Here is a 16770-nt window from a genome sequence, read left to right on the forward strand (position 1 = left end):
GGGTTCGACTCGCCAGGTGCAGGTCTTTCCATTTGACTCCCGTAGGCGACCTGCGCGTCATGATGAGGATGAAATTATGATGAAGACAATACATACACCTAGCCCCCGTGCCATCGGAATTAACCAATTAAGGTTAAAATCCCCGACCCAGCCGGGAATCGAACCCGGGACCCTCTGAACCGAAGGCCAGTACGCTGACCGTTCAGCCAACGAGTCAGACGCAGGAGTTCTTTTACATGCCAGTAAATTTACCGACACAAGGCTGACATATTTGAGCACCTTCAAATACCATCAGACTGATCCAGGATCGAACCTGCCAAGTTGGGGTCAGAAGGCCAGTGCCTCAACCATCTGAGTCACTCAGCCTGGCAGGGACAAGCAAGTTGAAATGGTATGGACATATGATGCGAATGGAAGAAACTGAGTTCCAAAGAAAGTATTTAACCGACAGGAAAGAGACCATAAGAAAGGTCTTGATGATGATGATGATGATGATGATGATGATGATTATTATTATTATTATTATTATTATTATTATTATTATTATTATTATTATTATTATTATTATTATTTTAAGGAGCTTAACATCTAGGTCATCAGTCCCTGCTGGGAAGACCTTGGGGATGGATACAATAAAGTATAGAGAAGAAATATTGGATCTAGGAAGGTTGTGGTGAAGAGACAGGCAACAATGGAGGTCCTTGATTCACAACCCATCCCATGAGAGAACTGGAAATGGGAACCGAAGAAGAAGAGAGACAAAATATAAATTCTACTTATAAAGATACAGTTTACTTACTCGATCATAGTAAACATCTCCTAGAGAGCGGCTACGTTCTTTAAACTTTCTTCGAAAATTCAAAATTTCTACTGCAATATTGCTCACTCCAGAATTTGTGAAAAGGAAATCCTCAGTAATGACAGTATCTGCTCTTTGGGTGATAGACTGAAGCACATATTTGTTGAAAGTCAGTTTCATGGTTTTTCTATAACAGAAAGAAAATTAACATGCTATTTATGAACAGTCAATTATAAATTCAAGTATCTAGGTGAAATTATTCAACCATCAAGGAAAAATCAACAAGCAAACAAAGAAAGAATTTCAAAATTACAAAAGACATACAAAATCATGTGGAACAGTTAAATCTGTACCACAAAATGCAAAATTACCACTCTACAACACAACTGTAAAAGTAGAAGAATTGTATGTATCCATAACTCTGATAATTAGTGGAAGATCAGAAACAAAAAAACAAAAAAAACAAAAAAACAAAAAAAAACCACTGGATAACAAGACAGAAAAATCCTCAAAAAAATTCTAGGACTTAAACGTGAAAATTAAATTTGGGTGAAACAGAAACCACAGGAAGTCAATCAAATCACAGAAACAAAGTCCTTGGGTCACGATACTCAGTCATGAGTGAAACGACTGGAGAGAGAGAGCACTGAATTGATAACAGTAGGCTAACAAAGAAAATTCTAAACTTAGCACTATCCCTGAAAACCCACAACAACTGGCAAGTAAAAATAATTAAAGACCTTCTTACAAAATTGTACAAAACTATTTTAATCCTCCTAGTCAATACTATATATTTTACGTCCAAATTAAGATGAAACTTCACACATAAATAGACATGTTTTGACCCGACATTGGGTATAATTGTATAATGAATTAAAAACATAGGAACGCACAAAATGAAGTGTTAGTTAAAAAGTTTTTTAAAAATCATGATGAAAGTTAAAAAACTGTGTAATGTTGATCGTTAAAACAGTCTTGAGCTGGAGGTTTTTCTGTTTCAATGTTTTTGTCCTTTGATATGATTCACTGGCACCTGTATACTGTTGGCTTTGTTGTTGTGTTCCGACAGGGGCTGATATAACTTACATAAGCATTCTTGAAGTTCGTCTGATTTTTAGTCTGTAAAATGGATAATACAAATTGAAATAAGTTTGAAGAATGGTGAGTAACAGGAACAACATTTAGATAAAGTTATAAAGAACAAAAATCAACTTACGCTACATGGCCCGCTTGAATCACCCATGTTCTCTGACTTTGGAGTCCAGCTCTCAACCGACTTGCTCCCACAGTTGAGACACAAGACGTCTTACTACAAGGAAGTGGAGTGGGGAAATTGGGCGGGGTTTGCGAGAGAATTAGAGTGTGGGGAATAATGGGGGCAGTGACTGAAACCGAGTGTAATAATTGTGAGTTATGTTCCTGCTTTTTACTACAAATGATCGGAATAAAAGTTTCCCATATTACATTCTTTTTTTCATTTATCTCATTTAAGTTCAGGGCTGGATTCTTATATTGATCCATGCTGATGTAAAATTTCTCTAAAATGTTGAGTATGTGTATGTTTAGTCATCAGCCCGAAGGCTGGTTGGATCCTCAACAGCTCCGCCATCAGCTGTCATAGATGGCCTAGCCATCACTGAAGAGGCATACTAGGGAAATAAGGAGTGAGGTAGTTTCCTGTTGCTTTCCTCACCGAGCCAGAAGTTGCTATTACTTATCAGTCTGCCAAGCCCACTGAAATGCATTCACCAACCGACCCTACGAGCAATATTTTCACACCATTCATAGCAGGGACTTGCTGCAGAAAGAATGGCATTACTAGCATCACTCATACCTCAGTCACTTTCATTTTGTCAAAGACAAGGATAAAGCTGAGACAGATCAATGAAAGTAACAAAATTGCTCTAGCCCATACCAGAAGACATAGTGCACTTGTAAACACTAGGTCCCACCAGCAAAGGCACAAATGTTGATTAGTGGACCTTTTTGTTCATGTTGTAGAATTTTTAGATCTTGATCTATTGCAGTATAATTGTGATTATAGTCTTTGTGGTGGTTACTCATGGCAGAGAAATGATTATGTTTTAAAGCACTTCAATGTTCTGTATATCTTATGAGGAAGTTCCTACCCTGATGAAGGCCAATGCAATTTGGCTGAGAGCTTGGCTTTATTACTAAATAAATGTGTATATAGTGGCTTTAATCCAGTTCATTTATTTCTTTATGTTAAGTTCCTACCAGTTTGTCCGACATAATTTGACCCGCATCTCTGACATTCCAGTTTATATATCCCAGAATTTGTGTATTTATTGCTAGTATTTACTGTGCGAGAGTTAAATAATATTCTTACATTAGTGTTGCTGGTTTTGGAAGCAATTTTTAGGTTCTGTTTTCTTAGGATGTTGGTGATTATGTATATATTATTGCTAAATGTGAATGTGGCATATTTTTCTTTAGTTTCTGACTCTTCCGTTAAAGTAGTTTTGGGCTAGTTAGTATGTTTATTGATCAGCTTATTTATAAATTTTGTGCTGAATCCTTTGTTCAAAGCCATTTCGCAGATGGTCCTGATTTCTTTTTTCAAATTTTTCTTTGAGAGCAGGATTTTCAATGCTCTTTCTAACATGCTATTGTAGGCAGCTTTTTTGTGAGCTTCAGGATGTATTGAATTTTGTTTAATGGTGTTAGCAGTGTAAGATGGTTTCCAGTAAATGTTAAATGTCAGGTAATTAGTCTTATGGTGTGATAGTGTTATGCCTAAATAATTAAGCAAGTTATTGTTCTCCATATCCATAGTGAATTTAATATTGCTGATCTAAACTGTTGAGTAGTTCCAAAATTTCCTTTCCTTCATTAACGCTGCTATCTATGATGGCTAGCACATCGTCGATGTAACGTGTCCAGTATTTTATAGCTTTGATCTTATCTATGATATTTGTTTGTTCTTTGTAAGCGGTCCATACATATGTTTGCCAACATACTTGAGGACGATGCTCCCATAGGTAAACCTGTCTGCTGGTAGTTTCTATTCTCAAAAATGAAATAATTATTACTTAAAGAGAATTTTAATAGACCTATGAACTCATCTATTTCACCAATGCTTAATTTACTGAATTTAGTTAAATTATTCCATATCAAATTTATAGTGGTTTTAACGGGGATATTGGCATACATATTGATGACATAAATGAAAGGATCTTGTTGTGTTCTGGTACCTTTATATGTTTTATTGGTTTGCAAAGTTCTATGGAGTTCTTTATCGTTGTATTTGCTTGGTAGTGATAATGTTTACTAAGGAAATCTTGAATAAATTGAGATTATTTTGTACATCGGGCTACCCCTAAAATTGTGATTTGGTCATATAGGGGTGTTAGCCTTATCAATTTTTGGTAACGATTTTGCTACGGGTAACTTAGGGTTCATGGCAATGAGTTTTTTCTTTTCAAATTCATTGAAAAGGAAAGTACTATTACTGACTATTGATTTTAATTCTTTTTGCAGGTTATTTATGGGAACCTTCTTGATTGCGTCAAATTTGTTTTCCGTGAAAAATGCATGCGTTTTATTTATATAATTGTTCCTCTCCATGATTACAATTGCATTGCCTTTATCAGATTAAGTTGCTATTAGGTCATTAACTTTTAATTTTTCTTTGAGGTTTTAAATTTTCATGTTAATGGATCGGTCTGTGTTATGATTAAATACTTGTTTATGATAAGGTAAAAGTTTGTTTTTTATAATGCATTTTATCTCTTCCTGTTTATCTAAAGGTAATTTGTTGACTGCCATTTCTGTTTCTACTAAAGTGGTAATTAAACTATCATGTTTGGAGGTAGTGGGCCAGTTATGTTTGGGTCCACTACTCAGAATTTCAAGGTCGTCCTTGCTAAGACTTACTTTACTCATGTTCATAACTGGTGGATGAAAACCTTTGGATTTTATGTTGGTTTCAATTGTGTTGATTATATTGGTAAAGTTTTTTGTGTTCTGTTTTTGGTATTTATGAGGACCTGCCTGGCCGAAGTGGTAAAGGCATGCTCGGTTCGCCCGGAAGGACGTGGGTTCAAATCCCCATCAGGAAGTCGTAAAATTTAAGAAACGAGATTTCCACTTTCGAAGGTGCTTATGGCCCTGAGGTTCACTCAGCCTACACCAAAAATGAGTACCAGGTTAATTCCTTGGGGGCAAAGGCGGCCTGGCGTAGAGCTAACCACTCTACCCCATCACGAGCCGAAGTTAACAATGGTGGAAGCCTTTACCTTCGCCTCCCCCAAGGGCCTTCATGGCCTGTACGGAGATGACTTTGCTTTGCTTTTTGGAGTTTATGAACAAGTTCCATTTCTTGTCAAGTGTATTTTCTTTACTGAATAGTGTGTTCTCTAGTTTATTTGTGACATGTTTTTATAGTGATTTCTATTTTAATGGGGCTAAAAGTATGGTAATTTCCAAGTGGGCCTCGTAAAGTCTGTTGTTCATTGACATTTTCTTATGTAAAAAAACTGATCTCTTCGTGTATCCAAATCTTATCTGTTTTTAATTGAGTGAATCTAGTTCTTGTAGTGTTCCTGTGCATCTTTTTAGTAAATTTTAGAAGCTTATTTCATTAATTCATTACTGAGGATGACCCAATGCTGGGTCAAAACATGTCTGTTTATGTGTGAAGTTTCGTCTTAATTTGGACGTAAAATATATAGTATTGACTAGAAGGATTAAAATGGTTTTGTACAATTTTGTAAGAAGTTCAACCGTCAATATGGATTCATAGTGTGTAATAAATAAAGACCTACTAGAAATTGTAGTTAGTGCGACATAAAACTAATAATATTATGTCGTTTCCTCCTGGTTTCAGAGTTTCTCGACAAACATGGAACTCTGTACCTCAAACTAATAATATTATGTTGTTCCCTGCTGGTTGCAGAGTTTCTTGACAAACATGGAACTCTGTGCCTCAATACCCTGCCTAATCATCTGATTTAGACTACTGTGAATTCTTCTTCTTCTTCTTCTTCTTCTTCTTCTTCTTCTTCTTCTTCTTCTTCTTCTTCTTCTTCTTCTTCTTCTTCTTCTTCTTATCTGCTCCCATCTACTTTTTGGCCTGAGATAAAAACCCATCTCCAGTACTCTGTTCTGTCCTGAGCAGTTGTTACTTGTTCCAGTCTTTTCTTGGTATTTTGCAATTTACCTCTTTCCAAGGATGAAACAGGGCTATGGGGTAAACATACTATTAAGAAGCTCTCAGAAGACTGCAAAGCAGGGGAACTTGTAGCACCGAGCATCGCATTACGGCAAAGTGCTTGGCGGGAGACAGGCTCACATCGCAGGCTACCGGGCAAGTGAAAATCCCCTGAATAGATGAAGTAATGTCTCTGTAAGACAAGGATGAATTGCACATCATGTACTGTTGTCATCCCTGGGATGGGCTCTCTCCAGTTATGGGAAGAGTACAAGGAAAAGTAATTGGGCTCGATTACAATTGCTGGAGAAATATTTTGCTCAATTATGATTACAAATTACTTTCACAAAAAGTAATCAGTAAAATTACAATTACTTTACAGAATGCTAGTCTTAAGGGAAATCACTGATTTCTTTTTGCTTGAGGCTGGAATAATACAAAAATTTGCAAGGAAAAGGAATATGTTACTTCATTTTGAGTGTGTGTTGTTTTTTTTATCACAGAGGCGTTAAGTGGCTATCATCACTAGGTGAGACTAAACATGATACCTTAGAATTTTTAAAATGGGCTTTTCCATTAATTTAATTTTTATTTTAATCAATGACTTTTAGCGTTTGAAGTTATGTGCCACTTACTTCGCAAATGAAGTGAAATTGCGTATGGCTTTGAGTGCTGGTACTGTCCGAGGACAAGTTCGGCTTGCAAGGTGCATATCTTTTGAATTGACACCCTTAGGCAACCTGCCCATCATGATGAGGATGAAGACGACGCATACACCCAGACCCGTGCAGTGAAATTAACCAATTATGGTTAAAATTCCTAACCCTTCAGGAATTGAACATAGCACCCCTGTGATGAAAGGCCAGCCATGCTAACCATTTAGCCATGGAACTGGACTTCTTCGAATAAATTTATTGGTTCTTAAAATTCTCATTGCTAATCCTTGAGATCTTGGGGGAGGGTGAGAAGTATTTACTGGTAAGACCTACAGGGGCGCTTGAAGGAATACATGTGTTTAATTTTAAGAACATCGTTGGAATATCTTTGAAGGTACTGGAGAGGTAAGAAAGTGCCTCATCCAAAACTTGTGAAGCTACTGGTTGTGCTGTAGGAGAACTGAAAAAATTTTCTTCATCATAATTTATCTTTTAACATTTCTGCTTCCATGTGATGTGTATCAGTTCTTCTTTCTTCTTCTTTTCTAGCCTATTTCAATCCTCTGCTGGATGTAGGCCTCTTCTATATGCTTCCATCGTCTTTGGTCTTGAGCCACTTGGAACCAGCGTGTTCCAGCCAACAGCATTATGTCATTGAGTCATCTCTTCTGGGGTATTCTAATGCCTCTCTTGTGTTCCCACGGTCTCCAGTGAACAATCCTAGAGGTCCACCTGTTATAGTCTTATTGATCTCTGTGTCCTACCTATTGCCATTTTAGTCTTGCTACTCTCTCCAGGATGTCTCTTACCTTCGTTCTTCTTCTGGTGTTCTCTGAATGGATCTTATCCCTAAGGCTGTTCCCTAGCATCTGTCGCTCCATGGCTCATTGTGTTCACTGAAGCTTGCGAGCACTTGCCTTAGTCAGAGTCTTCGTTTTCAGACTGTAAATAGTAACTGACAGCACGCATGTATTATAAACCTTGGTCTTCAAGTTAATTGGAACATCCTCGTTGGTCAGGATGAATCTTAGTTTTCAGAATCCTATCCAACTCATACCTATTCCATACCTGCCAACTTTCCCAATTTAGGTGGGAGACTTCCGATTTTTGCCAGTTTTTCCTGCCTCCCAATTATTCAATTATTTCTCTTGAATTTAGCTTATTTTTTGGTGAACTTCAAACATTTGTTTTCAAATCCCGCCATTTCAGTTTTGTACGCCAGTGGCCGGAAGTTCTTTGCTCATTGGCCGCTTTCAAATGAAATATTGACGTTTATTAATACGAGAAATGCATGCGAATGTGCGATGTTTATTGAAACCAGTATATTGCAACACGTATATCGATTGTCAATCTCTCGTTCTCGCATGTTATGCTCGTGTTCGTTCAAATCAGTCTAGTCAATTCTAAAGACTAGTCACTAGATTTGGAGTTTTTTTTAGTACCGATTATTTAGTGACAGAATTTCAAAAATAGCGACTATTGACTTTTCTAGAGATTTTAGGAACCATTTGGAGACAATTCTAATTTATTAATTGATAAAAATAGATTTGCGCTTCACATAATTGTGCAGGTGCGTGATGCAATATAATAATCTATGCATTTGTAAGTAATGGCATCTAAGTGCATGACTGATCCACACGGGTGGAGCATGAGTTCATATTATTTTCGGAAGGCTTATCACAGACCAATCATCTCACTCACATACTCCCTGTGAGGGAATAGGGATGTGTAATTTTTAGCCTTATAGCCTTGTATAGCAACAGTCGGGATTTGAGATAATAAGTGTTATATACCATAGTACTCCTGTATTGCACAAGACATGTAGAATAAGTAGTTTTGAACAACTGTATCTCCTGATTTCTCCTGATTTTCATATCAAAATCTCCTGATTTTTGTTTCGTAAACTTGGCAGGTATGCTGTTCTGCCAGGAATATCATTTACTAGAATTTAACTATTACAATTTCATTTCAAGAAGTAAATTAGAAGTAAATATTAAATTTTGTAAAAATTAATGATTACAAGTAAAAATTACTAAGAATATAATCCTTAAAAGTAATTTGATTAGTTTTACTTAATTACTTCCCAATTCTGGCTCTCTCTCAATTCTTCTAAATCTATCTCTTTTCTCTTCTTTCCTGGATCATTGGAATGGGTCATGAAATATGATACCGTAACTTACTTCTCAAACACTGCAGTCTCTTCTAACACTGTACGAATAAAAATAATGAGTTACAAGTAATAGCAAGGAATGACAAGGACAATCTCCACATCTTCATCCACATCTTCATATAGTGCTGTCTTCGAATAGGCTCCCCCGTCATCAATTTAAGTTCTTCTGTATCCAACTGAAACAGTGATTTCAAAAAACATCCCAAGTCCAGAGACTAAAACTTTTCAACAGAAACAAAAAACTGTTTCTTATTAAAAAAATAGTGTCCAGCTCCATGGCTAAATGGTTAGTGTGCTGGCCTTTGGTCACAAGGATCCAGGATTCAATTCCTGACAAGGTCGGGAATTTTAACCATTAATGGTTAATTTCGCTGACACGGGATGGGTGCATGTGTTATCTTCATCATAATTTCATCCTCTTTACGATGCACAGGTCGCCTATGGCAGTTAAATCTGGTATCATCCCATTCATTGTTTTATCTATGCTATCCTCATTCACATGGCGACTATCAAATGTGAAAAGTTTATACTTTGTAACACAAAACCTCTCTTTGTTTTTGGTTATGCTGGATTTAAAGTGTCTTGAAATCTTCTTTGAAATCAATAAGTTCTTCTGTTTCTAAGCAATGCACAGGAAATTTCTTCTTTATCACTTGCACTCATCCTTTATTTGGTAGCAGCAGTGCTATGCAAGACAGAAGTTGAGTTCAAGAACCTCCCAAGTCCTTGATTATAAAATTCAGTTGTCATTATACATGGAAGTGAAATGCAAAGTTGGATAGTTTTCTTGTCAATGGATGTAGTCCATTTCATACAATGAACATGCAGTAAAAAGCCTGATTTGGTAAAAATGTGGACTTGGAATGTTTTTGAAATCATCATTTCAATTCTTATCATCCCACAGTGAGTTCACTTCTGCTTTCTAGCTTTTTTAGAAAGGCAGGCTTCTATACTCATTGAGGGACCACTTTGACAGATGTTCAGTATTGATGTAGGAAGTGTAGAATACAAAGAAAGCTGTATAAAGACAGGGAGAGACATAAAGATTAACACAGCTGGCAAAAGATGAGGGACACAGGACGAACATACAGGAACCTTATAGGTCAATATAGCAGGTGTATGCATAAGTTTTTGCCGGTTTTTGTGATAAAGAAAACATGTAATTTTCAAGGGAAATTAATTTCTTGTTTATTCAAAATATTGGCTGTCGGCTTCTACAACACCCATCTTTCAGGTAAGTTATGAATACCATGCTAGGCAAACTGCTTGTCTTTTGCGGCAAAAGATTCGTCCAGCCATTTTCGAACTTCCTCAAAATTGCTGAAGTGCTGCTCTGCAAGCGCGTGCCCCATTGATGCAAAGAGGTGATAGTCAGAAGGTGCCAGGTCGGGGAAGTACAGCAGGTGCGGAATTCAAGGTGTCTATCACTGGTTTTGCTGTGACGATGGCGCATTGTCCTGTAACAAAATCACGTTGCTATGTCTTCTGGCCCATTCCGGTCATCTTTCAATCAATGAGTGATTTAAATTAATCATTTGTTGGTGACAGCATTGTGCATTAATGGTTTTGCTGGGCTTCAAGAGTTCATAATACACAATAGCGCTACCAGAGTGCGCACTGTATTTCACATTGAAATCACCATGTTTAAATTGTCGAAACTATGTCTCACATGTTCTAATTGATGAAGCATGTTCACCATATGTTTCTACCAGCAAATGTTGATTTTCCACAGCCTTTTTATTTTGATTAAACAAAAAAAGCAATGCATGCCGCAAATGTTCTTTTTCAGGTACAAATGTTGACATGATCACTGAACGATACAACACAGACGCTAGTGTTTGGTGGACTCATCTTGTGCGTGTTGGTAGGTTAATGTCGACGAACAAACTGACATATGTGTCAAATTCATACCCTGCATACACTTCACTGGTGCCATCTCTTAGTGAAACAAAAAAAGACTTATGCATACACCTGGTAGGTAACGGAAAGACACAAACAAGTGACAAATTAAGAGGGTTGAGTAACATATAGTGTAGTCTTGCTTAAGGTTGAGGGACATAGCCTATCATGGTTGTACTGGCACTGACCTGTTAAACATACTGAAGCAGTGACCAACTTCAGAGACATTAGAGCACAGTTCAGATAACATCTGGGAAATAGCAGCCCCAGCAGAATATACTGCTTGAATTGTGTTGAAGTCCAAGTAGGCATTTTCTTCCAGTGACAGCTGGCACTGAGGTGTATTGCACTGTAAGATCTGTAAATTAGAAATTATATATGTAATGAATCCAAATCCAAATTAATTAATATCAGGAACCTACTAGTAACATTATCTATACTAATATTAACATTGATGCTTTCACGGCCCGTACTTGTAGACATGATATGGGCTTTTGGGCTTATTACATAGCAAGAAAACAAGGTGAATCTCTTTACATTTTGCAGAGAACTTTGCTCTGCATCTTCAGAAGAAAATTTCGATTGATTGTTTCCAAAACCGAACATTGTTTCTTAGTTTTTCTCGAGGAATTCATCGACAATAATGATGGTTTGAATTTAAGAATATTTACTGTTGGAGAATAGTAGTGATATGTTCGTTCGTCACCAGGTGGCTCACTGTATTCTGGCACAGCACTCCAAATAGGAGCTGACAACAATATAAAGCTCCAATATGACATTAACACATAACACATAGCTTGGAATGAACCAGCTGGTGATGACGAACGTACAAATTTGGAAAAAACCTAAATGAAATAGCAATATAGAAAGGACAGGGTCCTTCATGCTAGCAACCATGTTTTACTAAATTGATAGCCAGTGTCCCTGTTGAAATTGTTAGGTATTTTACGTATTCCCACAGCTTCCCACATAATCCTAGACCTGAAGTGTTTAGTGTGGGGAAGACCCCGAACTTCTTGGAACATGACCTCATGACCCAACAATAGGGCATGCTCAGCTATTGCTGACTTGTCTGGCTGGTTAAATTCAAACGATTATTATTGTAGAAGACCACCTCGGGAACAGTCGAGATATTTCTCTGAAGACGCAGAGCAAAGTTCACTGCAAAACGTAAAGAGTTTCACCGTGTTTCCTTTACATGGCATAAGCCCAAAAACCCATATCATGTCTATACTAATATTGTTACATTCTCATGTGACCTCCAACCCTCTGTAAGCCCCTCTTCCTGGAAGGTACGAGTGAGTCAGGTTGGGCAGTGCCTGGCTGAACTAAAGGCATGTAGTGTGCCTTTTGTCTGTTGTCTCTGTGGATCTTCTGGAAGACAAAACTAGAACATTCCCATTCCAGAATCAGAACTGGAACTTCATCAGCAGGTATATAAAAGCAGGCTTGCTGCAAATAAGTGTAGTGTGTTGGAATGTTGGAGTTGCAAGTTGTTGTTGTTCAGTTAGAGCTATGTCTTGTTGAGTGATGTGTGTCGAGTAGTTTAGTGTGTAGAACAGCCACACGAGTTGATTGTGCACGTTATCAGCCTTGTCTGGAGTCGAGCCAAGTGAGTGGTAGTCGTGCATTGTGATACTCAACAGACCTATGTCTGAACCTGTCTACATGGAGCTGCTGAGTGAAGTGTCTCGTATTTGCCAAGCCAAGTGATAGGTGAGACCTGTCAATCAAGATTATGGAAGGATCGCCTGTTCCAAAATAAATACCAACCAGGGATCTGCTATGAGGACAAGATACTTTTGTAGGTAGCTAGTATTCATTGTCATTCATTACCATTCCATTCACTGTCATTTATAATTGTGTGTGTGTGTTTACATACTGACTGGGTCATCCTCGATTAATTTAGTCCAATAAAACAGTCAGAGTTTTATTTGTATAGTATTATAAAGATAGAAAGTTTGCAAATTTGTTTGCATGCGGTGGGCTATTTTGGGAACCACTTAACTGATTTCTTTTACCATTAGAAAGACTATTTCTTCCACATTATTATAGACTATAAGCTAGCTTATCAGGAGAGGAGGTAGTTTAAATGTGTAATCAGGAAAATGGTGTACCTCAGACCCTTAAAAGTGTTAGTCCTATTAAAAACAGAGTCAAACAAGTCAATTTAAAACTGAAGACATGCCCAGAAAAATGGGTTAACCCACACTTTTTTTAAATGGAGGAAAATTGAGTTTTCTGAGTGAGGCTGAAAGAAATATATGAAATTATACTATGTGATCAAAAGTATCCAGACACCTGGCTGAACATGACGTACAAGTTCATGGCGCCCTCCATCGGTAATGCTGGAATTCAATATGGTGTTGGCCCACCCTTAGCCTTGATGACAGCTTCCACTCTCGCAGGCATATGTTCAATCAGGTGCTAGAAGGTTGCTTGGAGAAAGGCAGCCCATTCTTCACGGAGTGCTGTAGTGAGGAGAGGTAGCGATGTCGATCGGTGAGGCCTAGCATGAAGTCGGTGTTCCAAAACATCCCAAAGGTGTTCTATAGGATTCAGGTCAGGACTCTGTGTTGGCCAGTCCATGACAGGGATGTTATTGTCGTGTAACCACTTCACCACAGGCCGTGCATTATGAACAGGTGCCTGATCATGTTGAAAGATGCAATCGCCATCCCCAAAGTGCTTTTCAACAGTGGGAAGAAAGAAAGTGCTTAAAACATCAATGTAGGCCTGTGCTGTGATAGTGCCATGCAAAACAACAAGGGGGTCAAGCTCCCTCCATGAAAAGCACAACCACACCATAACACCACCACCTCAAAATTTTACTGTTGGCACTACACACGCTGGCAGATGATTTTCACCGGGCATTCGCCATACCCACATCCCGCCATCGGATCACCACATTATGTACTGTGATTCGTCACTCCACACAACATTTTTCCACTGTTCAATCGTCCAATGTTTACGCTCCTTACACCAAGAGAGGCGTCGTTTGGCATTGACCTGCGTAATGTGTGGCTTATGGGCAGCCACTCATCCATGAAATCCAAGTTTTCTCACCTCCCATGGAACTGTCATAGTACTTGGAGTGGATCCTGATGCAGTTTGGAATTCCTGTGTGATGGTCTGGATAGATGCCTGCCTAATACACTTTACGACCCTCTTCAACTGTCGGTGGTCTCTGTCAGTCAACAGACAAGGTCAGCCTGTATGCTTTCATGCTGTACGTGTCCCTTCACATTTCCACTTCACTATCACATCAGAAACAGTGGACCTAGGGATGTTTAGGAGTGTGGAAATCTCGCGTACAGACTTCTGACACAAGTGACACCCAATCACCTGACCACGTTCGAAGTCCGTGAGTTCCGCAGAGCACCCCATTCTGCTCTCTCACGATGTCTAATGACTACCAAGGTCGCTGATATGGAGTACCTGGCAGTAGGTGGCAGCACAATGTACCAAAGTGAAAAACATAGGTTTTTTTGGGGGTGTCCGGTTACTTTTGATCACATAGTGTATCTGTATTGATTTTTGTGAACTTAAGACTCGAGCAGACAGTATAAATATACCTATTTTATTATAAACATTCTTTAATAAGCCTGAAACAAGACAATATTAATAACAAAAAAAGAAACGTACATTTAATTTCTTTGATCTTTTGCAGTGCTATGTTTGAAGGCGGTGACTTGGTAGTCAAGAGACACTTCCCGATCTTGATATTTTGACATTTTATTACAGTTAATATTCATGTTTATTATAGTTTTTCTGGTCTTGATGATATTTTGAAATATGTTTTATAGTTTACATTGTGGCTTGTGTTGTTTTCTGCATTTATAGTTGTTTTGTCGTATATAGTTATAGGTTAGTACACGTATTGTTTGTTTAAGTTCATCGAATGGTTGCTATGTTATTCTATATCACGAATATTTTGAAGATTATCTAAGACAATCTCCATTTAGGACAATTGGCAGTCTTTAGGCCCTTATGAGTAAGAATTGTATTATCTCGTGACCATATTGTTTGTGGCTAAACAGTCTAATCTGCTTACATATGATACCAACAATCTAGGTTAGGTGCTGCATTTGGACATTTGATTGGATATATTGAATTTATATAACAAATCTTACAATATAATTAACTGGATGGTACTGTGGTAGAACCTTTATGATATAGTATAGATTATTTTAACGATCTGCATCTGATCTTCCCCTGTTATATTACCAATGTACAACCTCAGTGATAACATTGGGGGGTACCTTCTATGACGGCTTCGTTGGTTGATTTCTGTACCACTGTCGTTGACATATGACGATATATAAGCATTATTATTATGCTGACACTTCACATCAGCTATTTACCTTTGTGTTAGCAGTGGAAAGAACCATCTGACTCGGTAAGATCTATCATTAAAAAACAGCGTTATTACAGATTAGCCAAACACTCCAGAGCATGGTCGATTCTCGGGAAGCATCAAGCTAGCTAGTTGCTTTACGTCGCACCGATACAGATACGTCTTATGGCGACAATGGGACAGGGAAGGGCTAGGAGTGGGAAGGAAGTGGCCGTGGCCTTAATTAAGGTACAGCCCCAGCATTTGCCTGATGTGAAAATGGGAAACCACGGAAAAACATCTTCAGGGCTGCCGACAGTGGGGTTCGAACCTACTATCTCCCGAATACTGGATACTGGCCGCACTTAAGCGACTGCAGCTATGGAGCTCGGTAAGCATCAAGCACTTGAAGTGGTGTGCCTACATTTATTGAATGCAAGATATGTCACAGAAAGTTTACAAAGAGGGGCATTAACATACACATAGCAAGAGCTCACGAGCCACTATCTCAGGACTCATCATTGGTAGATAGTGAACTACCTGGGTGACTGCCCTAAATGCAGATCAGTATTGATTGATTGATTGATTGATTGATTGAAAATAGCACCAAATCTATGGAATAATCATAATCACAGGTCGAATCATACATAAAAAGGAAAGGAACATGTAACAGGAACTGAATGTAGAAGACAATTTTTCTACATATTTAACACAATTTATTGTATTGAATAGGTGGACAAATATATGAAAAAAAAAAAAAAAAATAATTGCACGTTAATTTAGGAATTCCTCAGGCATCTCAAACTCTTCATACACGTTTATCACCTAGACACAGTGTGAATACTTCAAATCAGGCATTTGACAACATAAATTGTCAGTGTCCACACTGCAGATGTCATTACTCCAGTTCCCGTGGGGTCAAAATACACATCAGCAGAGCTCATCCTGATATTCACCATCAAATTTTAGTTTCTAGAAATCGACAGAGGGTTGATCCCTCCGAAAATGTCAAAACAATCGTTCAAGAAAGTGACCCTCATGCTAACACGGAAACTACAGATTTCAGCACATTACCGCATGAATTTAAACAGAAAATGATGCAGTGGCGAAGTAGATTTTTAAACAATTTGACAGACGAAAAATTTGACCATGAGATTAACATTTGGTGTGAGTTCTTGGCCTCTGTGATTGATCTACTCCCTGGCCCCAAACATCCGTCACAGAAATACTACCAGTATAGGAAAAATAAACAAACCACAGACAACCAAAGGAAATATAAACAGACAACCAACCCTGAATGGGTAACAAAACGGGGCCGAATAAAACGCTGCAAAAAAATACAAATATCAGCTTACCCAGTACCATTTTTACAATCAGCGACAGAAAGGCTATTAGATCTGTTTTAAATTCCAATGCTGAAAACTGTAAAATTCCTTTGGATGAAATATTTCATTATTTCTCTGAAATTCTCGGGCAACCTAATGACATGATTCGATCCGAATACCCATCTCATACAAGTGATATTGATAGGGAACAAATTGACATTTTATTTAATGACACTATAAGCCCAGATGAAATCAACTTTGCTGTTAATCATATAGCCGTAGAAACATCACCCGGTCCAGACCACGTCCTCGTCAGAGTTATCAAAGACAGTATTGCAATCGACATAATATCTCACATTGCCACACATATGTTGAAAACTGGGGTTGTACCTTCTATCTTCAAAAAGGCCAG

At 38.0% G+C, this 16770-nt stretch overlaps 1 protein-coding gene across 1 annotated transcript in view; it reads right to left on the minus strand.

Moving 5' to 3' along the window:
* LOC136874573 (uncharacterized) overlaps positions 1-16770 on the minus strand; it is a 198353-nt gene that overhangs the window by 117659 nt on the left and 63924 nt on the right. The window contains exons 10-11 of the mRNA XM_067148209.2: positions 10886-11055; positions 800-986 (exon numbers count right to left, since the gene is read on the minus strand). Coding sequence (XP_067004310.2) covers positions 800-986; positions 10886-11055 — 357 coding nt within the window. The remainder of the gene's footprint in view (positions 1-799; positions 987-10885; positions 11056-16770) is intronic.

Source organism: Anabrus simplex, chromosome 5 (assembly GCF_040414725.1).
Source record: "Anabrus simplex isolate iqAnaSimp1 chromosome 5, ASM4041472v1, whole genome shotgun sequence".
Classification (NCBI taxonomy): domain Eukaryota; kingdom Metazoa; phylum Arthropoda; class Insecta; order Orthoptera; family Tettigoniidae; genus Anabrus; species Anabrus simplex.